Below are 23,978 nucleotides of genomic sequence, written 5' to 3' on the forward strand. Positions count from 1 at the left end.
TTGTCTCAGGAGTGGGCTTTTCCTCCTCTAAGGCTGTTTGTGTTCTCTCTCCCAGGACCGGCAAGCAGGGAAGTCCGATAGCGGTGCGGCCGCCAAGGGTGAACTTGTAATGCAGGTAATGCATGAATGGGCGGGCAGCCAGCACTCATTCCGAGTGAGTCCAGAGGCTGGGGCAGGGAGAGTGGGGCCTGGGCACCGAAGAAATGCATCCTGGCATGTGCTCTCTCATGCCCAATTCTGTCACAGGTGGACATTTACCTGGGCCTCTGGGGTTAACCTTTGACTGCCACCCGGTAGACAAGTAGAAAGCAAGGAGACTGACTGATATCACTGGTGGTCTAATTGGCTTTGTCGCCTCCTTAAGAGAGGTCACATGAATCTACACCTTGCAGTCCTCCTGAACAGTAACAAATGTGTGTCGTAAGACCAGTCAGTGGGTGTTCTGCCATTATCCAGCTACCTCTGGAATATAATCTCTCAAAACAAAGCAGACCACATCCAAAGGCCCTCGATCCTTACGCGTGTATTTAAGATCTCGTTTTCCACTAACCATCACCAGAGAGTATTTTCTCATGTCCTCCCTGAAGTTCTGAGGACTGCAGAGAAGGCAGCCCGATGAGGTACAAAGAATATCAGAACAGGAAAAGGGAAAATGGAGCCCTATCCTTTGCCTTGAGTGTAGGTTTCCTTGTGCTAAGAGGGGTCCCTAGACTGCCCGCCTCCCACAGTGCTGTAAGACTGGGCTCACAAGACTGTGTGCTTTGAAATCACAAGATCAATTGAAATTGATGAAGGTATAAGATAAAAATGACGTGGGCCACAACAGACGAGGATGCTCCAGACCTCCTGATGCTGTGACCCTTTAGTACGGCTCCCCACGCTGCGGTGACTCCAACCATACGAGTACGTTGTTGCTGCTTCCTGACTGTAACGTTGCTACTGTTATGAATCTTAGTGTATCTATCTGATGGTATGCAGGATATCTGATCCCTGACACACGTGATACAGTTGTTCAAACATCACCCCCAGGTCATGATTGCTCCAGAAGCTCAAAAGAGAAGGTTCTAGATACCTGTCTAGACACCACAAAGAAAGGAATCTAGAAGAGAACATACACACACACACACACACACACACACACACACACACACACACGGGCGTCAATCTCACTCCCCATGCACTGAGATACTAAGTACTTTGATAGCATCCCCCAGACTTAAGAGTTTACTCCCCAGACTCCAAAATGCTTCTGTGTGTCACACAGTTACCCTAGGAGACAAGAGAATTCTTTAAGATCATGAACAACAAACAGCTGCCCTTTGCAAACCTGTCAGGCTGTGATAGGCGTGAAGTTTAAAACAAACAAATGCAGGCATTAAATATTGATCATGAAGCCAAGCGGGATCTCTGTGTGGGAATATCATTCAGCTGAATTCACAAAAATGGAGTGAGGGCTCGCTGCTGTGTCAGGTACCATGGGACCCATAGAAGCTCCACTCTGCTCTCAGTGTTTCTGACCTACTTGGTGGTCTGAGATTTTACCTACAAAATGAAAGACAAAAAATAAATGCAAAAAAATCAACATAAACCCTCCAGGATATACTGCAAGGGTCACACTGCAGTAGGAAATACTACACAGGTCACATTGCCATAGTCTTTAGTTGCTCTGGCTGAGGGCAACGTCACAGGTGATGACTGGAACTGGGCCATGGGTTAGGTTTCTCTGTAGCTTGGCTGTCCTGGAACTAACTCTGTAGACCAGGCTGCCCTGGAACTCACAGAGACCCACCTGTCTTGCCTCCCAAATGCTGGAATTGAAGGTGTGTGCCACCACTGCCCGGCTTATTCTGGACTTCTTTAAGAGGTTACAAAGAAGAGAGTGTTTCAAGCCATGGGACAAGAGCACTTGCAGGGGTGAGCATATGCAGGGGCCGACTCACTCACTGGAGGGTGAGCATACGCAGGGGTGGACACACTCACTGGAGGGTGGCAGCCAGCTTCTGGGGTGGTTGCTGGGGGACAGGAGGAATGGGTAGAGCAGAAGCCAGGGGCAAGGCTGAGAAGGCTTAGAGACTAGAATCTGATCCTGAAGGCGATCAGGGTGTTGTCACAGGTGCTTTAACAGGAACGGCATGTTTGATGTGGTGTCCCAGGAAGGAACTGGGGTGGGGGGTGTGGAGGATACAGTGTGGGTAGGAAAGGCCTCAAAGGCATGGGGCCACAGTGGCTGCCAGGGAAATGCTTAGGGAAGGACTTGTCAGGTCAGGATCTCTGCCTGTATGTCCATCTGAGTAACCACACCATTAACAGGAAGGGAGGGACCGCTAGGCTTATGAGAAAGACAACTTGTCTGGGCCTGTTATGTGGTACCATCGGTGAGGTGCCCTCAGCAGTGAGGCATCAGAGGAGGATAGACCTCACAGTGAGAAACGGGTGTAGGAGGAAAATCGGGTGTGGCCACAGGATTTGGACAGTGCTGGGCCCTCAGTGCCCCGTAAGCGTTCATTTCATTGACACATGAGTTGGTAGATGTACCCTTTAGACCTGCAGCTCTCAACCTGTGGGTCTGGATCCCTCGGGGTCATAAACCAGACGTCCTGCATATCAGATTTATATTGATTCATAACAGTACCAACATTACAGTTATGAAGTAGCAACAAGATGATGGGGGGAGGGGGCACTCGGGTCTCCACCACATGAAGAATTGCATTAAAGGCTCGCAGCACCGGGAAGGTTGAGAACTGCTGTGCTTGACTATTTTGATCTCGTGCTGTGGGCATGATGCCACATGACTGTATAATTTGAAGCTGGTGTCATCGCCCCATCCCCGATCCCGACCTCCAACTCTCATTGCCATTCACCCCCTTTAAAAGCCCCTCAGGCTGCAGTCGGCCATGTCTCCCCCAGGAAGCTCAGTAAGCAGCCCCTTCCTCTGCTCCATGCCTGGGCCTGCTCTCCCTCCACCTTCCAAAGCTGTCTCAACACCTGCTTTCATCTCCTACCACGACTGAATGAAGCTAACTTCTCTTCCTTCTCATTTTTTAAGTATAAGATCATCCCAAGTCCGGGGACGCATCCCCTGCTGGTCCTGGTGAACCCCAAGAGTGGAGGAAGACAAGGAGAAAGGTAAGTCCTCTCTACTTTCAAAACAGGCTAAACCAACCTGACCAAGCCCCTTCCTCCCCTCAGCCCCAACATAGTAACCTGTACAGTTAAAAAACCTGGGCCTGTGGTCAGTTCATCATCTGGCCCAGGTGAGTTAATAACCGTGCCTCAGTCACCACCCCCATGACGTAGATAGCAGTGAAATCACCTCTCACACGTTACTTTAAGGATTAGAACGGACCTAGTGCTTAACCTCGGACCTGCCACGTGAGCCTCTGTGAAGGCCGCCAGAGTCAAGTTCTGAGGGGCCTGTTCCTTCCTATCCCACAGCAGGACTTGGTTTTAAAGACTTGATGAGATTCAACTGCTTAGGACCACCTGGCCTAGCCCCGACCCCATCTTATCAGTGAAGCAAATGCAGGGTTTGGGGGAAGCTGGAGTAAGCACAATGGAGTGGGAGAAGAGATGGGGGCAGGCAGAACCACTCTGACTTCCAGGCCTGCTCAGTCTGGGAAATGAGCAGATGGTTTGGAGAGCAGGGATCAAGGCTTAGGTTGGACCCAAGCAAGAACTATGAGTCCTTACAGCAAGACACCCTCCTGGCCCAGCCTAATGGTCTCAAGGTAGAGCCTAGAAACCAAGGCCCTCGGCTTCCTAGCCTCTCCTTCTCCTCATGTACTCTTATGAGGATGCTGGCCCTCTGCCTAGGAGCCTTCAGCACCCCTGGATAGTCTACAACACATAGAATACCCAGAGGTCTCTAACACGGAGGAAGCTTTAGGACAGCAGTCCTGTTCTCTGTCATAGCGATTAGCAGTCCATAGGGTGGGGCTGGAGTCAGATGGAGGGGCAGCTTTGGGCCAGAGGGAAGGATGTGTGGATGCTAGGTGTACTGGGATATCGGGGTCTGCATGTACCATGTCCCGTCTTGGGTTTAAGCACCTGGAGAACCTCGCCACAGACGCCTGCCCTATGTGACTGATACCCTACCATTTCTCAACTCTATCGTTGTGGTTTTTTTTCCCCTGTAGAATTCTTCAGAAATTCCACTACCTGCTCAACCCCAAACAAGTTTTCAACCTGGACAAAGGGGGGCCTACGCCAGGGTATGGACCTCAGTCTTCACTCTGCCCTGCCTCGGTCTCTGAAGAAAACATCTTCCTTTGCCACCTTTGAAATCTCCTGGCTTTCTCTGCCTGCCATCTTTCTTTCCCACCCCTCACCTTGGCCCTGGTTCTTGTTTGGGAACTTGCCCCGTGTACCTTGTCACTGAAGGAGGTGTTGATGTCAGGGGGAAACTATGACCCAGTCATGGGACAGACAGGGAGGTCACACTGGCGACTTACTTTGACCTACTTGCAAGGCTCTTAGCTGATATCGTCATAGTGCTTTTTTTTTTTTTTTTTTTTGGTTTTTTTTTTTTTTTTTTTTTTTTTTTTTTTCCGGAGCTGGGGACCGAATCCAGGACCTTGCGCTTCCTAGGTAAGCGCTCTACCACTGAGCTAAATCCCCAGCCCCCCGTCATAGTGCTTTTAATGCTGTCTCTCTGTGGATCAACACAGTCACTCCAAGTCTGTCACGTCTTCTGCCACGGGAGCATTTCCGTCATCAAAACTGTTCCCTGAGTTACCCAGTTTTGTGGAGGTTACACACCTCCCGACCCTTCTCCCACCTCCCTTCTCCCTAGTAAGCCGGGAAGAGCTGTTAGAGGGGAGAAGACAGGACCTAGGAGGATGGTCTGAAGGTCTGGTGGGTGGAGCTTGTCTTCAGCATCGGAAATTATTCCCTCAATGGCCTTGAAGGCATCTACCCAGTCGGAGGTGGTGCCCTAGCGCCACCTGCTGGCAGCTCTGCCAGCACCATCTTCCAGGTCTGGTCGGGGCTTTCACACCTCCTGACCTGCATTTCTACTCTAGAGTCACTGAGATTCCTCAGAGAGGGCTGGAGTAAGGTGTCTAAAAATGGAACCTGTCCCTGTCTTTCCGTTGTCTGGCACGGGGGTTATTTATAGAATCGGAAGCACAAGACCCAGTTAAAAGGAGAACGACAGACAGGTGCACATTCACCGATCTGTAAAATTCACTTCAGAAGTCGGGCCAGACTCCTGTAGTTGCCATGACAGCCAGGTGTGTGCCGGTTACTGCCCGATAGTGGTGTACCAGAACACCAAGTACCTTCTGGGCCCCGCTCTCCTTGGGGATTTCAGTAGCACAGCCTTCCCAGCCTTCCATTGGTTTCCGGTGAATGACAAGCTCGGAGCCTACTTCCAGAACTGAAGACCCCAGGGCATCTTCACTGTTCCTGTCCATCCAGCTGATGCGAGCCTCTGTTCAGAATGTACGGCCTGTGGAAGGGAGAGATAATGACTTGTCAATAGGCATCCGTGCTCAGAGCACCCCGGGGACTTCTCAGACGATCTGGCTGGGAAGAGAGATGTACAGGCCTTGGGATTCCTAAATGGCACTTCAAGGTGTCGACTGGTCGGTCACATTTTCTCCAAAGCAAGGGCTCTTGACTTTTTCTGCCAGGGACTCCTGTCACAATCGGGTAGAATATGAGCTCCATCTAAAATAATATTTTCCAAAGCGTAATAGGAGATAACGTCATTTCCAGTGGAGCTAATTATGTTGAGAGGTAGTTACCCAAGACTAAAGAGACAAATTTGCGGTATGTAAGTGAGTGTCTTCTGACAACCCGTTAAGCAACAGTACCCATAATCAGGTTAAATGATGACTGCAAACTGAAAACCACAAGCTACAGAAATGACAGCACGTGGCCTGCGGTACGGCTGTACTGAGGTGTCGCAATAGCTGTGGTGTTCACTGTGACAAAAAGTTGCAGGTGCAATCGAAGCCTCTGTGGTCTGTCATCCATACTCAGGTAGAGGTTTGAGAAGATATCAGGGTAACATTTTCTCTTCCAAGTTCACGAACCTCTGAATTATATCCACAGACCCCCTGGAAGGTCAGTGGACCCCAGGTCCTGCTCTACCAGATCCGTGCTTCCAAAGAAGAGGGGGTCTCCCTCCCCTCGGCAGGGGGCCCTCAGGGGACCCAAACAATTAAATGGATCTCTCTTAAAGAGGTGGTATTAAAGACAGCAGTCAGGAGAGCCTGAGGGGAGTCAAAATATTAGGGATGCTTTGTGTTGATGCCAAAATGTGAAAACTGGGAATTCACAAAAATGGTTTTCTGCATGCTGGTTGTTCGGTCAGACTCTTCTCCTGTTAGGAAGTGAGCACCCCACGTACACATAAGTACACCACTGATTTTCTCCATAGTTGGGAGCACCACATAGTCAATTCTGGTTCCAGAGGCTGTGACTCTTCCAACCCCCAGGGAGGACCGACTCAGAAGTAATGCGTGCTAAGGCTGTAATGTAGTTCATTCGTAGTTTGTTTAGTATCTGCGGGGAACCAGGGTTCAATCCCCAACACCACACACACTGCACACGTTATCAAGTATCAAGTGTTAGTCACCTAATAACAAGACCACTGTGGCCTTTCTTCTTCCCAGATTGAACTTCTTTCAGGATACCCCGGACTTCCGTGTTCTTGCCTGTGGCGGAGATGGGACAGTTGGCTGGATTTTGGATTGCATTGGTAAGGATGGCCAGGAAGGCCTTTACTCGTTATTTATAGTGAGTAGATTTAAAGTCAGCGGAAGGCAATGAACTAAAGAAGGAACAGAGTCATGCTTTCTCCATCTGGGGGCCCACCCTTGTTGGACTCTTGCTTGTTTAGGTCTCTGGGGTTGAAGAGTTTTCATTGTAGACTTGGTCTTTAAAAACATGTATGTCACAGGCACAGCTGGACCATAGCAGAACCAGATGTATTGGACTGGAGATCCAGGTGGAGCCAGGGTGATGTTAAGGAAAGGCCAAGAAGCTAAGCATGGCAGATCTGCTAGAGAGGAACGCCTGGAGCACAAGTCCAGAAAGCACATCTGGAAAGCGCAGATCAGTGCAAGCAGAGAGACACCATGCTGAGCTGTGTCCTGTGTGGAAAAGGCAAGGGAGTAGGCTGGAAGGCTGGGGGCCTTAGGTCTAGCCTAGCCCTGCCTGGATCCAGAAAGTGATATTTGGGGATGGGGTGTAGTTAAGATATAAGCCCTGCTGAACCAAGGTAAAGTCTGCAATATAGAACACAGAGGCAGGAAATCTGCCAGTGAAGGCACTGGGGTGGGCAGGCGTCAAAGAGGGACAGAATCAGAGCCATGAGTCCAGGGCTGCTTCAGACCATCTGTCAGCCATTACACAAATGCTGCCTTGAACCTCTGTGGGCCAAGCCCTTTTGGGATTAACTGGAGATGCCAACAAGGAACGAAGAGGCAAAATTACTGCCCTAATGGAGCCTACCTTCTAGAGCCATGGTTCTCAACCTGTAGGTCATGATCCCTTTGGGGATCAAATGGCTCTTTTACAGGGTCGTCCAAGACCATCAGAAAACACAGATATTTACACCACGATTCATTACAGCAACAAGATTAGAGTTACGAAGTAGCAACAGAAATCACTTTGTGGCTGGGAGTCGCCACAACATGAGGAACTGTATAAAAAGGTCTTTTTCTGCATGTGGAAGGTTGAGGACCTCTGGTCTATAGGCAAGACTCGGGCAACAGAGAAAAGAGGGAAGTGGATAGACTATCAGAGTGAACGTGTAAGAAGGGGGGGCGAAGGAAGAGGCGGGGGTGAGCTAAGAGAAGTCAGGGAAGGCCTCACAGGGTGGGAAGGGATGCTATTTCTAAAACCTGGAGGGAAACCGAGCTTTGTGAATGCCCAAGAGTAGTCCAGATGAAAGAAAAGGCAAGGGCAAAGGCCCTAAGGTAGGAACGGGGAGGTTGCTGAAGGCAGATGATGTGATGAGAGCTGAGTGCACACAGGAAGCATTGCAGAGGGGACACAGCGGGAATGAGGAGCTAGGTCATGGGGGTGTGTAGGGCATTGGGTAGAGTGTGGCTTTTAGGGGCTGTTGGGTAGAGTGTGGCTTTTAGGGGGCTCTTGGATAAAGTATGGCTTTTAGAAGGAGGCAGAGCCAAGGCATCAAGTGGTTTTAAGGAAGGGACATGACATGCTAAGAGATGAGGGCAGGAGTAGGAAACCGGTGGCTCCCACAGTGACCCAAATGAGAGGTGACCAGGTCAGAGCCACAGTGGAAACCAGAAGATGTGAGGAATACATAATTCTGTATAAGAATAATCAAGGTCAGTCAGAACTAAACCCCAGCCAAATCAGGCGGGGAATTCGAGGCCTTGAGGGCAGGAGAGAAGACACACCTGCTAACTGCTGCTCCTCCATAAACCATGCTTTGGTTCCCATGCCCCCCAACACACACACACAATACACATACATACATACACACCATATACACCACACACACACACACACACCACACACCATACTCACACATTATGCACACACGTCATATACCATACACACACATACATCATACACATCACACACACATCATAAACACACACACCATACACATCACACACACACACAAGCACACCATATACATCACACACATCATACACACACATCACACACACATACACACACACCATACACATCATACACATAAACATCACACACATCAGACATACAAGTATCAGTCACACATACAATATACACATCAGACATGCACATCATACAAGTACATATCATACACATAATCAGACATACACACATTACACATAATGCACATCATATACATATATCATATACATATACATCACACATATCACATATACATATCATACACACATCTCTCACAAACACACACAGCACTCTTCTGCCACAAACTCTGAAGTTTGTGGGAAGAGGAAAGTCTCCTCCATCCAGGAGCCATGGGGAAAAGGCAGCCCCTGGCTGCAGCATCAGGCTCTTCGCACTCCCCTCTGCCCCACTCACTGAGAGGAAGATGGCAGCCCTCTGTGAAACACTGTACGGGATTTCTCTGCAGAGGACACAGGACAGAGGTAGCTAGGGAGAGAGAAAGGCGATACTGTGAGGTGAAAGATGGACTTTCCACACGGGTCAGGGGCTCGGAGAACCCACTGAGGAAAGAGATGAGCTCCTTTCTTCATTCATGTAAGCACAGGTGCCATGATCTGCACCGCCTCACTAGGCTGTCGCTCCCACCTCCCCTGCTATGGCTGTAGCACTCGATATCAGTGGGTCTGCAGTTCACAGAAAAGACACCAACAGCTGCTTGTGGTTCCTCAGGAAATGACAGAGTTTCTTCTAATGGCCTCTCCCCATCCCAGCTCAGACCCTAAAATGTAGCAGTCTTCCTCCCCACATGAGCCTTGTCCAAGTGATCTTCCCCAGCCTTGACTGAAATGTGGCTTCTGAGGGCACCTCTCCTGCACACCAGACAGCCACAGTCACCTCGTAAGAGGACTGCCCCCTTCCCTGTCCAGTCAATGACACAATCAAACATTGTGTGTACTAAGATCTCACCCTGAGAGCCTGACCATGGCCACCGACCACAGCATCTGGCAGGACTCAGTGGACCCAGATGCAGTTGCCATGGCAAATGAAACACACTCTTCCAGGGAGTATGATATGGTCACCAGGCCCGATGCTCTAGGAGCAACAGAGTCTCCAAAATGCAGGCCCCATGACAAGAATCTGCCTCCTCTGCTGAGAAGCAGGAGTGTTAGGGCTGAGAATACTTCAGGATGGTTTCCTGGTAGGGAGGAAGGCTAGGTGTACTGAAGGTGAAGCTGAGGAAGAAAGGCAGAGCCTGGGCCCTAAGGCCTAAGCATGTGGAGGAAGCCATAACACTGGTAACTCAGAGCACTAGCATGATGGGTCTGGGCCCATGAACCCTTCTGAGGAGAACACACTAGGAGGGTGGGCCTGGAGGTGGAGAGAGAAAAGGAGGCTATGGAGACAGAACAGTGTGGAGAACTCAGTCCCATACTCAGTGTCTCCATGGGGATGAAGAGAGGAAGTTGCTGGGAAATCTGTTACGGAGATAGCTCATAGGGAGTGCTGGGTGGACGGATGAGGTTGAGGGAAAGGGGAAGACTTGGGACTAGATTTCTGGGCTCAATGCTCTCTAACCTGTCAAGGTGGTGACCACAGGAGAAGGGACAGACATAAAGAAACACGTGCCCTCCATGCATGTTCAAAGGCAGGGGGACTCCAGGCATGTAACGAGAAAAGTCGGTTCATTGCATCCTTCCATTTCTCCCCTCAATCATCAGTGGTGAACTCAGCCCTGAGACCAGACCAACCACTCACGGTATAGATCAGCCCTTTGGACTCCTACTCTGCTAGGGAATCCCCAATTTGAGCTCCCTCATTGATCCCTGCAGCTCCCTCCACCCCCCACTCATGGCTAATATCAAGGCACCATGTAGGGCAGGGTTTGCATACATGGCCCCCTCAAAGCCCAGTGGTGCCTGTGCCTCCCTCTTGCACCCTCTCTGCTCTTCCAATATGCTGAAGACTACTGGCAGACAAAAGCACTCTTGACTGACTTTCCTCTGACTGTCCGGGCAGTGTTCCTGAGCAACCAGGAAGGAAGGAAGAGTAAGAATCTGTACTCTGGAAAGTGGCAGGAGTGGAGAGGGTAAGATAGTTTGTGGATGTCAAGTAACACCTGGATGCTCTCCTGCTCTACACAGTGGTGTATCTTAAGCCTTAGAATATAAATGAGGTTCAGTGAGCTTTGTCAGTTCTCCAGACACCCCAGCGCCCCCTACTGTCACAGACATGTCTCTTTCACCATGCACTGTCTAGCCACTGAAGACAACAGAATGGACTTGGAGCCAGAGATCCGTGTTTGGATCCAGGCTCTGGAATCACTTCTCCACAAACCTCCGTCTTTGCTAGGTTGCTGGGCAACTAATGGTTGATAACCATGGTTAATGTCGACCAACGCCAGTCAATGCTTTTAAAGTGTGTGCTGTCATCCCGAAGACCAGAACTGGGACATGTTTGGGATGCAGAGGTGCAGATTCTAGGGAGACAGATTTGGCTCAGTATAAAGAAGTGATCGACGGCTTTGGCAAACATGTAGCAACTTGGAATGGCCTCTGCAAAGGGTGTTCTCCATCCCAGGAGGGATGCTGTGATTACAGTGCGGGGAGCAGGTGGGGTTATAACACAAGCGTCTGTAATCTTGTGGCTTATCTGATCTTTCCTGTGGGTTGCAGACAAGGCCAACTTCACAAAGCATCCACCGGTGGCTGTCCTGCCTCTTGGGACAGGGAACGACCTCGCACGATGTCTTCGCTGGGGAGGAGGTGAGTCTGCATGGCACCGACACCACACTGGAGCCAAGCACTCAAGTTCTCAGGGATGAGCTGAAGGACACAGACAGAGCTCACCTGTCCCCTCCTAATGCTCATCCTGATAGATGGGTTTATTAATTGTAAGTTCCTGCATGAAATTCTTCCCTCCTTCCTTCTGAATTAGGGTTCAGAATGGAGAGTGAAATACCTAGGAGATACCAGGGACATCTAGATTATCAGACTTGCAGGACAACAGCCTTTCCTTTTGACATTCCCCTCAGCTGAATAGGGAGTGGTGATAGCTTTTAGAGCAATGATCAAGGACTTTGCAAACAAGACCAGACCAGGCCAGCCCAGGCGAGACCAACCAGTATGCATGTTCTAGCTTGGGGATAAGGCAGAAGTTAGACCTGAGGGTTATACGAAGCGTATGCCCACCACTGTACTATCCATATTCCACACGATAGGGTCCTGGGACGGATCTGCTGTCTTCTGCACACAACTTCCCAGCCATGCAGCTGGCAAGTCTTTGCCTCCCCCTTTTCCTTCTTTCCTCTCTTTTTCTTTCTTCCAATTGGTGGTTTATTTACTGTATAAAATAATAAGTTTGGTTAAGTCCTTTTATACATGTTTATCCTGTTCTTCGATTTTATCTACCACCCATACCTTCTGTTGCTCCACCTCATTTCCTCCTCCACTAGACTCCTGCCTTAGGGTTTTACTGCTGTGAAGAGACACCATGATCGAGGCAACTCTCATAAAGGGAAACCTTTCATTGGGACTGGCTTATAGTTTCAGAGGTTCAGTCCATTATAGTCATGGTGGGAAGCATAGCAGTGTGTGGACAGACATGGTGCTGGAGAAGCCAAGAGTTCTACATCTTCACCCACAGATAGCAGAACACACTGGGCACAGCTTGAGCTTATATGGAGTCTCAAAGGCCACCCCATAGTGACATATTTCCTCCAACAAGGCCATATTTCCTGACAGTTCGACTAATTCCCAAGCATTCAAACACATGAGTCTAGCCCATTTCTAGTCAAACCACCACATCCTTCTACTTTCATGTCTGGTAGGTGAGTGGGTGGATGGATGGATAGGTGATAGATAGAAGATGGGTGATAGATAGATAGATAGATAGATAGATAGATAGATAGATAGATAGATAGGCAATAGATAGATAGAAGATAGGCGATAGATAGATAGATAGATAGATAGATAGATAGATAGATAAACATAAGTGCTTAATCTCTATTCTGCATATGAAAGAATACCCAAGTCTAACTATTTTGCTTAGCATAATCCTTAGTTCTATCCACTCCTACAAATGTCACTAAGTTTGTTCATCAGCTCACCCACTCTCCAGGGCTTGCTTCAGCTCCAGACCATGCCTGCCTCTAGCCAATACGTATTCTACACCTTGCTGTCAGGCTTCCCACTCACCCCAAATGCTTGCTAACTACTGTCCTCCCCCTTCTCTCTGCCTCAGAGAACATAGGTGTCTCCAGCCCAAAGACACCTAGACGTATTCTAGCCACAAAAGCCTAAGAGTTACTTGTGCTGCATGAGCAGCAGCCTTGCCTCTGCTCTGGTGTTACATACCATGCCCATATTCATAGGTTATGAGGGGGGCAGCTTGACCAAAATCCTGAAGGAAATTGAACAGAGCCCCTTGGTGATGCTGGACCGTTGGTACCTAGAGGTCATGCCCAGGGAAGAGGTGGAGAACGGAGACCAGGTCCCATACAACATCATGAACAACTATTTCTCCATTGGTGTGGTAAGTTGGCCATTCATTGCTTTTCTGCATGACCAACAAGTGTCTGTTGACCCTTCCAGACCACTACTCCTTATCTGTTCTCTCTGTTCCTAGCCCTGACGTGGGTCTGAGCATCCTCAAGTCTGGCATGATTGTGGCCACCCTGCTTGCACAGCCATTCCACTCCTTGACTATAGAAGAAATTCTTACTCCTATCATTTTAGCTAACAGGAGAAGAGACTGAAATGTTTCTTCAAATGTACCTATTCTTCAGCTAATTAAAGAAAACAAACACCGAGAAATAAGGCCAGGAAGAAACCCTCACATAAGTGGGAAGATTTGAGAATTCTGATCATGTGGATGGCTACTTGCTTGCACCAGGCTTGGCACATAGACTCCTTTCCTTGTGCTCACTCACCTCCGCCCAGCCTAACCACACACACTCCAAGTGCTTCATACACGCCTAGGAGAGTTCTTCTGCTAACTCTCTGGCTGAGTCTACTGTTCCTCCTTGATGCCTCCTCTCCATCCCTCCATCCAACTGAAGGGATTGATTTACCTGAATCAACCCTCCTCCTATGTACAAGAGCATGCTTGCATGCACAAGTACACATATACACGTATACATGCACACATGCAGACACACACACACACACACACACACACACACACACACACACAGATGGACAATGCTGTCTGTGTTTCCTTCTATCCTCCAGCCTAGCTAGTGTAACTCAGTCAGTTTGTCATACTGAACTCAACTCCTAGCTAAGAGTAAGCATTGTTTCCTAGTTTGTTGGGGACAATATGGTGAGTGGTTTTTTGGTTTGTTTGCTTGGTTTTGGTTTTGGTTTTGGTTTTAGTTTTGTTTTTTGAGACAGGATTTCTCTGTATAGCCCTGGTTATCCTGGAACTCACTCTGAAGACCAGGCTGGCTTCAAACTCATGAGATCCACTTGCCTCTGCCTCCCAAGTGTTGAGATTAAAGGTATGCACCACTGCTACCCGGTTTGAGTGTATTCTTTAAAAAAAATATGTATATGGGCATTTTGCCTATGCATATGTCTGTGCCAGGTACCCTAGGTACCCACAGAGACCAGAATAAGGCGCTATGTCCTGTCCAACTAGAGTTACAGATGAGTATGTTAGCTACTGTGCAGGTGCTAGAGGTTGAGCCCAAGTCCTCTGGAATAACAGCCAGTGTTCTTAACCACTGAGCCGTCTCTCCGCTCCCACCCCCAGTTGGAATATTCTTAAATTGATCTGGGGCTTGAGATGGTGGTACAGGGAAGGACACCTGCTGTGTGCTCTCTATGGTGGCAGGCTCACTCATGCTAATTAGCACAGCAATCTGTAGGCATTGTCCGTGTTTTATGGGAAGGATTGGGGCTCTCGAAGAGGTAGAACAAGAGCACACTCCCTCGCACACATGTGCACGAACGCACACACACACACATTCACCACACACACACATATTCACCACACTCACACACACACACACACATTCACCACACACACACACATTCGCCATACACACACACATTCACCATGTACACACATATTCACCACACTCACACACACACATATTCACCACACTCACACTCACACACACACACATATTCACCACACTCACACTCACACACACACACACACATTCACCATACACACACACATTCACCATATACACACACACACATTCACCACACTCACACACACACAGGCACACTCCCTCACACACACACACACACACACACACACATATTCACCACACTCACACACACATTCACCATACACACACACATTCACCATATACACACACACACATTCACCACACTCACACACACACAGGCACACTCCCTCACACACACACACACACACACACATATTCACCACACTCACACACACATTCACCATACACACACACATTCACCATATACACACACACACATTCACCACACTCACATATTCATCACACTCACACACACACACACACATGCACACACACAGGCACACTCCCTCGCACACATGCACACACACAGGCACACTCCCTCGCACACATGCACACACACAGGCACACTCCCTCGCACACACGCATACACACACACACAGGCACACTCTCTCGCACTCGCGCGCGCGCACACACACACACACACACACACACACACACACACACACACACCATCTCCGGGCCAGTCCTGGATCTGCGCATCCTTCCTTTCCTCCTTCCTTTGAGATTGTTTAGGCCAACAGGCACATGAGCTCCTCCAGGCCATCCTCTGGCACCAGACTGAGGGATACCTGTGCGCCTTCTTCTCCTGCCTTGATGAGACTGTTGGTGGTAAGGGGTGGGGTCAAGAGATGGGGTCTAAATGACAGCTCCAGGGGGTACAAGATTTAATGAAGGCATTTTGCTTTTTAATAAGGCTAAAACTAGAAGCATGGGAGAGAAAAGGCCTAAAAACAATGATCTTGCATTTACAAAGGGTTTGAAGGGTTTGCCACACTTGCTTTTCTTTGTTGTTTGCTTTTATTTTTCCTGGTTTTCTGAGGGAAGAGCACTTTCAGGCGAAGGGGTTTACCTTCACTTCTCACTCCTTCGCTCCAGCGCTCTTGGCTAAGACTGAAGCAGGCAAGGCATGGTGGGTCCAGGGTATAAGACTGAATGTGAAGGTGGTGCACTGGGAGTTCCTGCGTCCTAACTGGCTTATCCCTCCCCACCCCCACAGTCCCCACACTTTCCCAAGCCGTTTTTCAAGGCCACCTGCAGGGATGGTATACACACACACACACACACACACACACACACACACACAGGCACACTCCCTCGCACACATGCACACACACACACACACACACACACACACACACACACACACACACACCCCTTTCTTATATTCTGGCCCCTCTAGCTCTGAACAGTCAGGCGATGCTGCTCCTGTCAGAGTCCCTGAATATGGCCATCCTTCCGTCAGCTTTACCAAACCTCAGATCCTGTTCCTGCCATAACCACTGTGTAACCTGCTGGTGTTTACTGAGAGCCTGTGATGCACCCAGACCAATTATCCTTTTCCCCTGTTGCCTTTGTGTAGTGAAGCTGGGAATCAGCATTGCAGGGGATCCTGAGCCTGCTTAGCTGTGGGCTGTGCACACTCACCCCATCTTCACACATCTACAAGCAATGGAGTGAGGGAAGGAAGGCCTCCAAATCCAGTAGGAGATACCTCACAGCACCTCTTTCTTTTTTTCTTTTATTAGATTTTGAATTTATATTTTAAATGTTACCCCCTTTCCCGGTTTCCACTCCAGAAACCTTCCATCCCATCCCCTGCCCTGCTTCTATGAGGGTGCTCCCTCACCTACCCACCCACTGCCTCCTACCTCCCTGCCCTGACATCCCCCTATGCTGGAGCCTTCACAGAACCAAGGGCCTCTCATCCCATTGATGCCCAACAAGGCCATCCTCTGCTACATATGTGGCTGGAGCCATAGGTCCATCCCTGGGTACTCCTTGGATGGTGGTTTAGTCCTTGGGAACTCTGGGGGGGGGGTCTGGTTGGTCGATATTGTTGTTCTTCCTAAGGGGCTGCAAACCCCTTCAGCTCCTCCAGTCCTTTCTCTAAACGAGAACCAATTCAATGGTTGGCTGTGAGCATTTGCCTCTGTATTTGTCAAGCTCTGGCAGAGCCTCTCAGGAGACAGCTATATCAGGCTCCTGTCGCTTGCACTTCTTGGCATCAGCTATATTGTCTGGGTTTGGTGTCTGCATATGGGATGGATCCCCCAGGTGGGGCAGTCTCTGGATGGCCTTTCCTTCAGTCTCTACTCCACATGTTGTCTCCATATTTCCTTCTATGAGTATTTTTGCTCCCCTCTCTAAGGACTGAAACATCCATACTTTGGTCTTCCTTCTTGAACTTCATGTGGTCTGTGAATTGTATCTTGGGTATTTCGAGTTTTTTGGCTAATATCCGCTTATCAGTGAATGCATACCATGTGTGTTCTTTTGTGGTTGGGTTACCTCACTCAGGATGATATTTTCAAGTTCCATCCATTTGCCTAAAAATTTCATAAAGTCATTGTATATTTTTTTTAAATTATTGAAAGATTTATTTAGTTTACATATGTGAGTACACTGTTGCTGTCTTCACCAGAAGAGGGCATCAGATCCCATTACAGATGGCTGTGAGCCACCATGTGGTTGCTGGGAATTGAACTCAGGACCTCTGGAAGACCAGTCACTGCTCTTAACCGCTGAGCCATCTTTCCAGCCCCACCCCCCTTTTTTAAAAATGAAAGTTCCACACTGCACCAGATTTTGATTTGTAATTTGACTCTCAGCAAGGTCTGGGACTCTCCTTTTTTATGAAGTTCCTGGGAGCACTCTGGTGCTGATGGTCCTGAGCAAGGCCTCAGAGAAGAGAGGCAGCACAGGAGCAGAGTGGACACAGGAAGTGGGGCTGGGGCACAGACATTAGGTAATGAAGGAGAAAGACCCAAGAAAAGAGAAGAAGCTGGCAGCAGGACAGATGGACGGACAGGCAAAGCTACCCAGGAGCTTCTGGTTGGCAGGGTCAAGCCATGGCTACTATTAGAACCTTCAACTCATCTTCCCTTTCTGCACACAGCTCTGGCTGGGAAGAACAGAGTTCCCAGCACTGTCTCCACTCAGCGCCCTGTTGACAACCGTCCCTCAAATGGATGCCCAGGCCCTAAATGCAGGAGTTTACTACCTTCTTTCAGGAGGAAGGAGGAAGGGAGGAAGGAAGAGCATTCAAACAGAAACCATCACCCTGGGCTGGCCACCATGCTTCCCCACCCGGCCTGGTCTGGCTACAATATTCCAAGGGAATCCATTCGCGTACCTTCAGTTTGCACGTGTTTATTGTCACACTGCAGATGAGTGAGGAAGTGGGACTTCCGAGCCCGTTAGTGTGCCCTTAGCCTTCCCTTCACAGAATGTTTGCAGGCTTTGTGTGCTCGCTCTTTAAAAGGTGGAAGGTAGAAATCTTGAGAAAATAAGTACCCAATCCTCAACCCTGACAGAGTGTAGGGCTGACATTTGCAAAAGGTCTTGCTTCCTATTTGACTTCCCAAACTTTGTGAGCGAAGTAGTTATGTAAACCAACCCAGTTCTACCTCCTTATGATGCTTAAACATAGATACACACACACACACACACACACACACACACACACACACACACACACACCACCCCTGGCAAAGAGATACCTGTAAAGTCTTGGCCGCCATGAAGGGCGTGCGGTGCCTAGTGAACAAATGGTTATTACCCTGCAGCTATAAAGATGACAGTTGTACAACCGATGCGGTGCCCCGGGGGGAACAGAACAGGGTAGATAGAGGGTTGAGTAAGACAGACTCTTCTGGCCTGTCCAGGGAGCTACCAGGACTCCGTGCCACCATACACCCATAGACCAGCCGGAATCGTTGAAGATTCGCTCTGCAGCTTAATGGTTCTTCTAACTGCGGACACCTCCTGGGAAGAGGTCTTGAACAGCCATCCAGCACGTTGCTTCCTCTCAGTTCTCTGGCTTCTTCCTCCCTGCTCTCTATTTTCGGGTTAGCTGAAAGGTCAGGATGGCCAGATATCAGTGACAGGAAGTTAGGGACTACAAAATCATTCCTGGAGCCCGTGTAACTCGGAGCTCCTCACAGGCTCCGCTTTTAGTGGGCCTTAGCAGAGTGGTGAGCAGCTAATCCCTGGGCTCTGTGAAATCTATTTTGGATGCCAGAGGGCCACCAGCCCATATACCATTTTCCACCTTATAGATTACTAATGTTCACCCGCCCACATCCCACAGTGACAAGCCTCTTACCCACTAGGGAAGGTGTCAACAAGTCAGATGCCTGCAAACTCGAATTCTGTCGACACTGAGTTCTAATCTGTCACGTGTAAGACTCACTGAGAAGTGACTTGGATAAGTCAGCCACACCTTTCCTATTCCCTAATCTGCCATAAAATTTTCAGACAATCCAAATTTCAAGCAGCCCACCCTGTGACCTCTTTCCTGCCTCAGTCTCTAAAAGTTGCCAAAGTGACTTAGCCCTGCACTGCCCGGGATGGCAAGCACAAGCCACAGGTGACTACTGTGCACCTGAAATGTCTAATTTAAAGGTGTGCGTGTCAACATTAAAAACACGTCCTATTTCAAGGTCGCAATATAAAAAATGAAACTTATAATTTTACTGATTATATATAGAAATTATAAAATTTGGAGCATATTTGGCTAATTAAAACACCCATGAATTGATTTCAATTTTTTAACTTTTTATGTGGTTTCTAGAAACTTCTAAGTCACAAATCTGCTGTATTACTATTGGACTGGCCTGGCATTCCAATATCTCAGAGTCCAAATAGCAGAAGCTTACGTTTGGGAGAGAGCCAAAATCCTTCATCCAACCACGTGTTTGATGTAGGCTGTAGAAAGAACAGATCGTGTCCACCCTTCACTCCATAGAACACGCCGCCCACCGGAGACTGCCCCACAACACACAGAACACAGTGTCGGACTGCTCAGACTGAGGCCGGCATTTCTGATAGCTGCTTCCACTGGCCACGGTTGTCTCACTCTCCAGAGTGAAAATGTTCTTTGCAGTACTCAGCATCAGAGAAAAAGGATCTAAGCCCATAAAATAAACACCCTAAGGCCAGTGCTCAGCATGGAGCCGCTCAACTGGGCACACTGGAGTCCTGACCCTTCTTGACCCTTCCTATCTGCTGGAAGAGAAACAAAGTCTGAGCCTTTCAGGAGACAGCTTAGCTCTCCCTTGCTGTTCCGTGTATTTGTCAAGAGATTATACGGTCAAATCAGGAATCACATGCTGAGCTAATGATCTTGTAAACGCTGCCCTTTGGAATAAGAAGCCATGCAAAACTTAGCAATGGAAAAACCAAGGGTGATTAGGACTGACCAGTGGGAAAAGTCTATGCAAATATCCCAGGAATTAGACCCAGGGGCCAGTCTCAGCGTGTGTGTGTGTGTGTGTGTGTGTGTGTGTGTGTGTGTGTGTGTGTGTGTGTGTGTGTGTAATGGCAGTGATGTATGAATCAGGCTGCCTCACAATATATGGATATTGGCTTTGGGTTTGGGTTTCTTTGGGGGTGTTTTGGTTTGGTTTGGTTTGGTTTGGTTTGGTTTTTTTCCTGACAGGAGAAAATCAGTGCTTCAAAGGAACACAGCTAGATGGAGTGCTCTCTGGAATTCTAGAAAATCACTTGACAAATATCGCGTCTACCTTACTGGGAGTGTGCACTGAGATTTTCTGGAAGAGAGGGAGGTAGGCATGGTCTAGGCTAGGAAGAGCTGCTGCCCAGAGGAGCTGAGAGGCCGTGTGGGTCCAGGGGATCGGAACCGGCCTCCCTGAGTTTTGATACCTGCCACCATGCATGCACATGTGATTCTACCCAGACCAGCAGCTCTTGACAAGTCAGAAAACTACAAGAATAAATCAGTAGCAAAAAGGAAAAAAAAAAAATTTAACCATTAAATGCCCAAGGAATATTTACCAGCTACAAAATAAACCCAGTAATTGAGACCTGCCCTCCCAGATTCCACACAGTGGCTGCTGGCTGGAGTCACCCCTATCCCTAATGAATTCATCCCACATAGTATGCACCCCAAAAGCTTCTTCAGTGAGCTGTACTTGATGTTCTGTTGTAGACTTTCCTTATCAAGAAACAATATGCCCAGTATAGAAGCACACGGCTTTAATACCAATGCAGGGGAGTCAGAGGCAGGAGGATCTCTCTGAGTTTGAGCCGAGTACAGTCTACATCTGTGATTCTCAACCTTCCTAATGTTGCAACCCTTTAATATGACTCCTCAGACTGCGATGACCCCAACCATGAAATTCTTTTCATTGCTGCTTCATACCTGTAATTTTACAACTGTTATGAACCGTAATGTAGATGTTTCTGTCTTCCAGTGGTCTTAGGAGACCCCTGTGAAAGGGTCGGTGGACCCCCCACAGAGGTCACAACCCACAGGTTGAGAACTGCTGGTCTACATAGTGAGTTCCAGGCCAGCTGGAATCACATGGTAGGAGCCTGTCCCAGAAAAGAGGGAGAGAGGAAGGGAGAGAAGGGGAGAAAGAGAGAGAAGGGAGAAAGGAAAAGAAGGAAGAGAGGAAAAGAAAAAGGGAAGAGGGGGAGAGGGAGGAAGGAAGAGGGAGTATACATTAGTTAAAATCTGCTCTGTGAACTCTTTTTTTGGCTCTATGAAATTTTGAAAATCTTTCAAACACATGGTCTAGTAGATGGGTTTTTGGTTGTTGGGTGTGTGGGTGGGTGGGTTCATTGAGATGCAGGACCTACCACCTTGTAGTCCAGGCTAGCCTTGAACTCTAAATTCTCCTGCCTCCATATATCCATGGGCTAAGACTACAGGCATGTCCCAGCAGGCCCCGAGATTTCTGATTGTCTACTGCTGTTGATTCTGGGCAAATCTAAATCAAGTCAGTCTATTTCCAGTGTTCAGCATCTGCCCCCACAGTGCTAGATTCGGACTGGGTGATAAGGGGACTCATTCTTCTGCAGGGAAAGGGGCTCATTAAGAGGTGCAGAAGGCTAGGTTTGCAGAACTGCGTTCAGCTTTGAGCCCTATTCTGGCCTATAGATGATGGAACCCCAACACTAGACACATGAGCACTCACAGGGTGGCCTACAAATCATGGAGCCCCAACGCCAGTCAACCATGAGCACCCGGGGTGGCAGTGATGGGAGTGTGGGATGCAGACAGGGCTCGGGGCTAAGAGACTTCATAGTGGGAAATGGGATACCCAGAAACACAGTGTTGTGAAGCCTCGTGGTGAGTTCTGTGGTACAGATGGCCAACCCTGCAGCGAAGGAGGGAAGGAGAAGACAGCAGTGTGGGTAGGAAGGGAGCACGACCGTTGCTGGCTTCAGAAACAGTCCTGTGGACAGAACAATTACTAAGCAGAAGTTAGATGTTCAATACACGTTTGCTATCCGCTAACCCTGCTGTCCAATACTATTATTGATTGTTTTGAGTGAAACAGACGACAAAGAGTTAATACAGGCCGACCTCTACCAGCATCAGCTTTGGGTTTTGACAATGTGCAAGATGTTATGTAAGATGTTATCCTTGCTGGGAGCTGGGTGAATGGGACATGAGAAATGTCCTATTTTTGCAACTTCTCATGAGTCAAAATACTCCCTATTTTATGTCACCATCACCTCCCCCACTACACACACACACACACACACACACACACACACACACACACACACACACACACACTCCTCACCCGCCTCTGGCTTCACCTGAGGAGAGCCCTTCACTATTCTAAAAAGAGAGCACCTTTCTCTTCACTCTAGAGCCTGCTCTTGCCTCTCTTTCCAAAGGCTGAACTGTGGCCGTTCACTGGGCTTGAGATGCTGTTATCACAGTGCCAGGCTCTGAGGCAACCAAGCTAGGCTCTCAAAAGACTGAGTGGTGACCCTGAACTTGGAGCTGCGCCCCTGTAATTTGGAATCTCTAGAATCTGGGCATTCCAGGAGTGTATATGTGTCTCTTCCCACCATACCTCGTGGCCACCACCACTAACCAGGCTTTTCTGCCTCCTTTTCTTTCGTTTCCAGGATGCTTCAATTGCACACAGATTCCATGTGATGAGAGAGAAACACCCTGAAAAATTCAACAGCAGGTAAGCGAGCAGGCTGGCTGCCGCAGTGGCACCCCGCCCGCCCCACACCGCCAGCCAGTGCGGCCTCCCACCTGCTACCACGGAAATGTCCTTGGCCTGGGTCGCCCGCCCCGGGACTTCGCTTTCCTGCCACGTTGCCGGAAGGAGGGTTTCCATTTCTAACAAGAAAAAAAAAATGTCAGAAACCTGCCACAGCCTAGCGGCCGGTCCCCTCCCGCAGGAACTGAGCAGAGCCGGGCATCTGGGGACGGCATGGGTGCCAGGGCGCCTGCCTTTGGCCTCCTGGAACCCCTCCAGGGACTCAGAGGTTTCCCCTCAAAAGACCAGCTTCCCACAGGAGGTTGGGGGAGCAAAAGGCTCCGCTAGGGTCTTAGACCTGAGGAGGTGCTAGCCTCTCTCCGGGACGGCAGAGGGCAGCAGCGAGGCCCCTGCAATGGCTGTGACCGTGGAAGGCACCACAGCAGCCTCGCATGGGCTCCTGCATGCCTGGAGATTGGGTTCAAACAGGAATGAAAAGAGAAACCAGATCAGTTGCAAGAGGACCTAAACCTGTCTTGCAAAGCAAATGAAATTTACCAGAAGTGCGCTGTGACTGGCGTACAATCACCGTGGAGCTGTCCGTTTCCCCTTTCTTGCTCATGTCTCTCTTCTCTGACTCTATGGTCTTTGTTGCACGAATTTGAAGATCATCCCTGGATTCCACATCTAGCCTCAGGCAGGTTGGCAATACCGGGATAATAATTTGGACCTGATCTTTGACCCTAAAGTGTTGCTATTATTGGTTGAGCCCACAAAACTCTCCCCAAAGCAGAAGTTCGGGTGTAATTTGAGGACATTTCACTCTCAGCCCAGCTCCTGACTCCACAGCCTGGGAGCTTAACCAGGGAGAGGCTGAGCACAGTGAGGTAATGTGAAGCCGGATCTAACAGCAACTGAACTGTATTAGGGTGACATTCAGACATTCAGGCCCTAGACCCACAATCCACTACACACACATCTGCCAGCCCCTGCTTCTATCCTTACAAACTGGCAATACCATCCCTTCCCTCCACCCTCTTCATGCCTGTGCATGTGTGCAGCCGCTGTTTTTAAACCACTGTGCATATTTTATTAAAGTATTTACATGGAAGAATCCTGTTTACACTGGGAAAGTGGGCAAACTTTAAGATTTTCTTAAAAGTCAA

General features: G+C 48.9%; 1 protein-coding gene and 1 long non-coding RNA gene across 25 annotated transcripts in view; one reads left to right on the top strand and one right to left on the bottom strand.

The window, feature by feature from the left end:
• Dgkg (diacylglycerol kinase, gamma) overlaps positions 1 to 23,978 on the top strand; it is a 193,493-nt gene that overhangs the window by 87,599 nt on the left and 81,916 nt on the right. For all 10 annotated transcript variants that reach the window (XM_087575570.1, XM_087575569.1, XM_087575573.1 and 7 more), the window contains 7 exon segments: positions 56 to 115; positions 3,047 to 3,126; positions 4,137 to 4,211; positions 6,621 to 6,706; positions 11,274 to 11,363; positions 12,971 to 13,131; positions 22,730 to 22,794. In XM_087575570.1, coding sequence (XP_087431696.1) covers positions 56 to 115; positions 3,047 to 3,126; positions 4,137 to 4,211; positions 6,621 to 6,706; positions 11,274 to 11,363; positions 12,971 to 13,131; positions 22,730 to 22,794 — 617 coding nt within the window.
• On the bottom strand, positions 17,194 to 23,152 carry LOC120095691 (uncharacterized). 15 transcript variants are annotated; one of them, XR_015633646.1, is made up of 6 exons: positions 22,866 to 22,952; positions 22,696 to 22,775; positions 21,907 to 22,041; positions 21,003 to 21,175; positions 19,498 to 19,546; positions 17,194 to 18,692 (listed from the first exon to the last, which is right to left on the bottom strand). It is a non-coding gene; the product is annotated as an uncharacterized LOC120095691 (long non-coding RNA). The 15 variants fall into 15 exon arrangements; XR_015633649.1 differs by having other exon boundaries at positions 22,675 to 22,775; XR_015633648.1 differs by having other exon boundaries at positions 21,781 to 21,963; positions 22,866 to 22,949.

This window comes from Rattus norvegicus, chromosome 11 (genome assembly GCF_021556685.1).
Source record: "Rattus norvegicus strain SHRSP/BbbUtx chromosome 11, alternate assembly SHRSP_T2T, whole genome shotgun sequence".
NCBI lineage: Eukaryota > Metazoa > Chordata > Mammalia > Rodentia > Muridae > Rattus > Rattus norvegicus.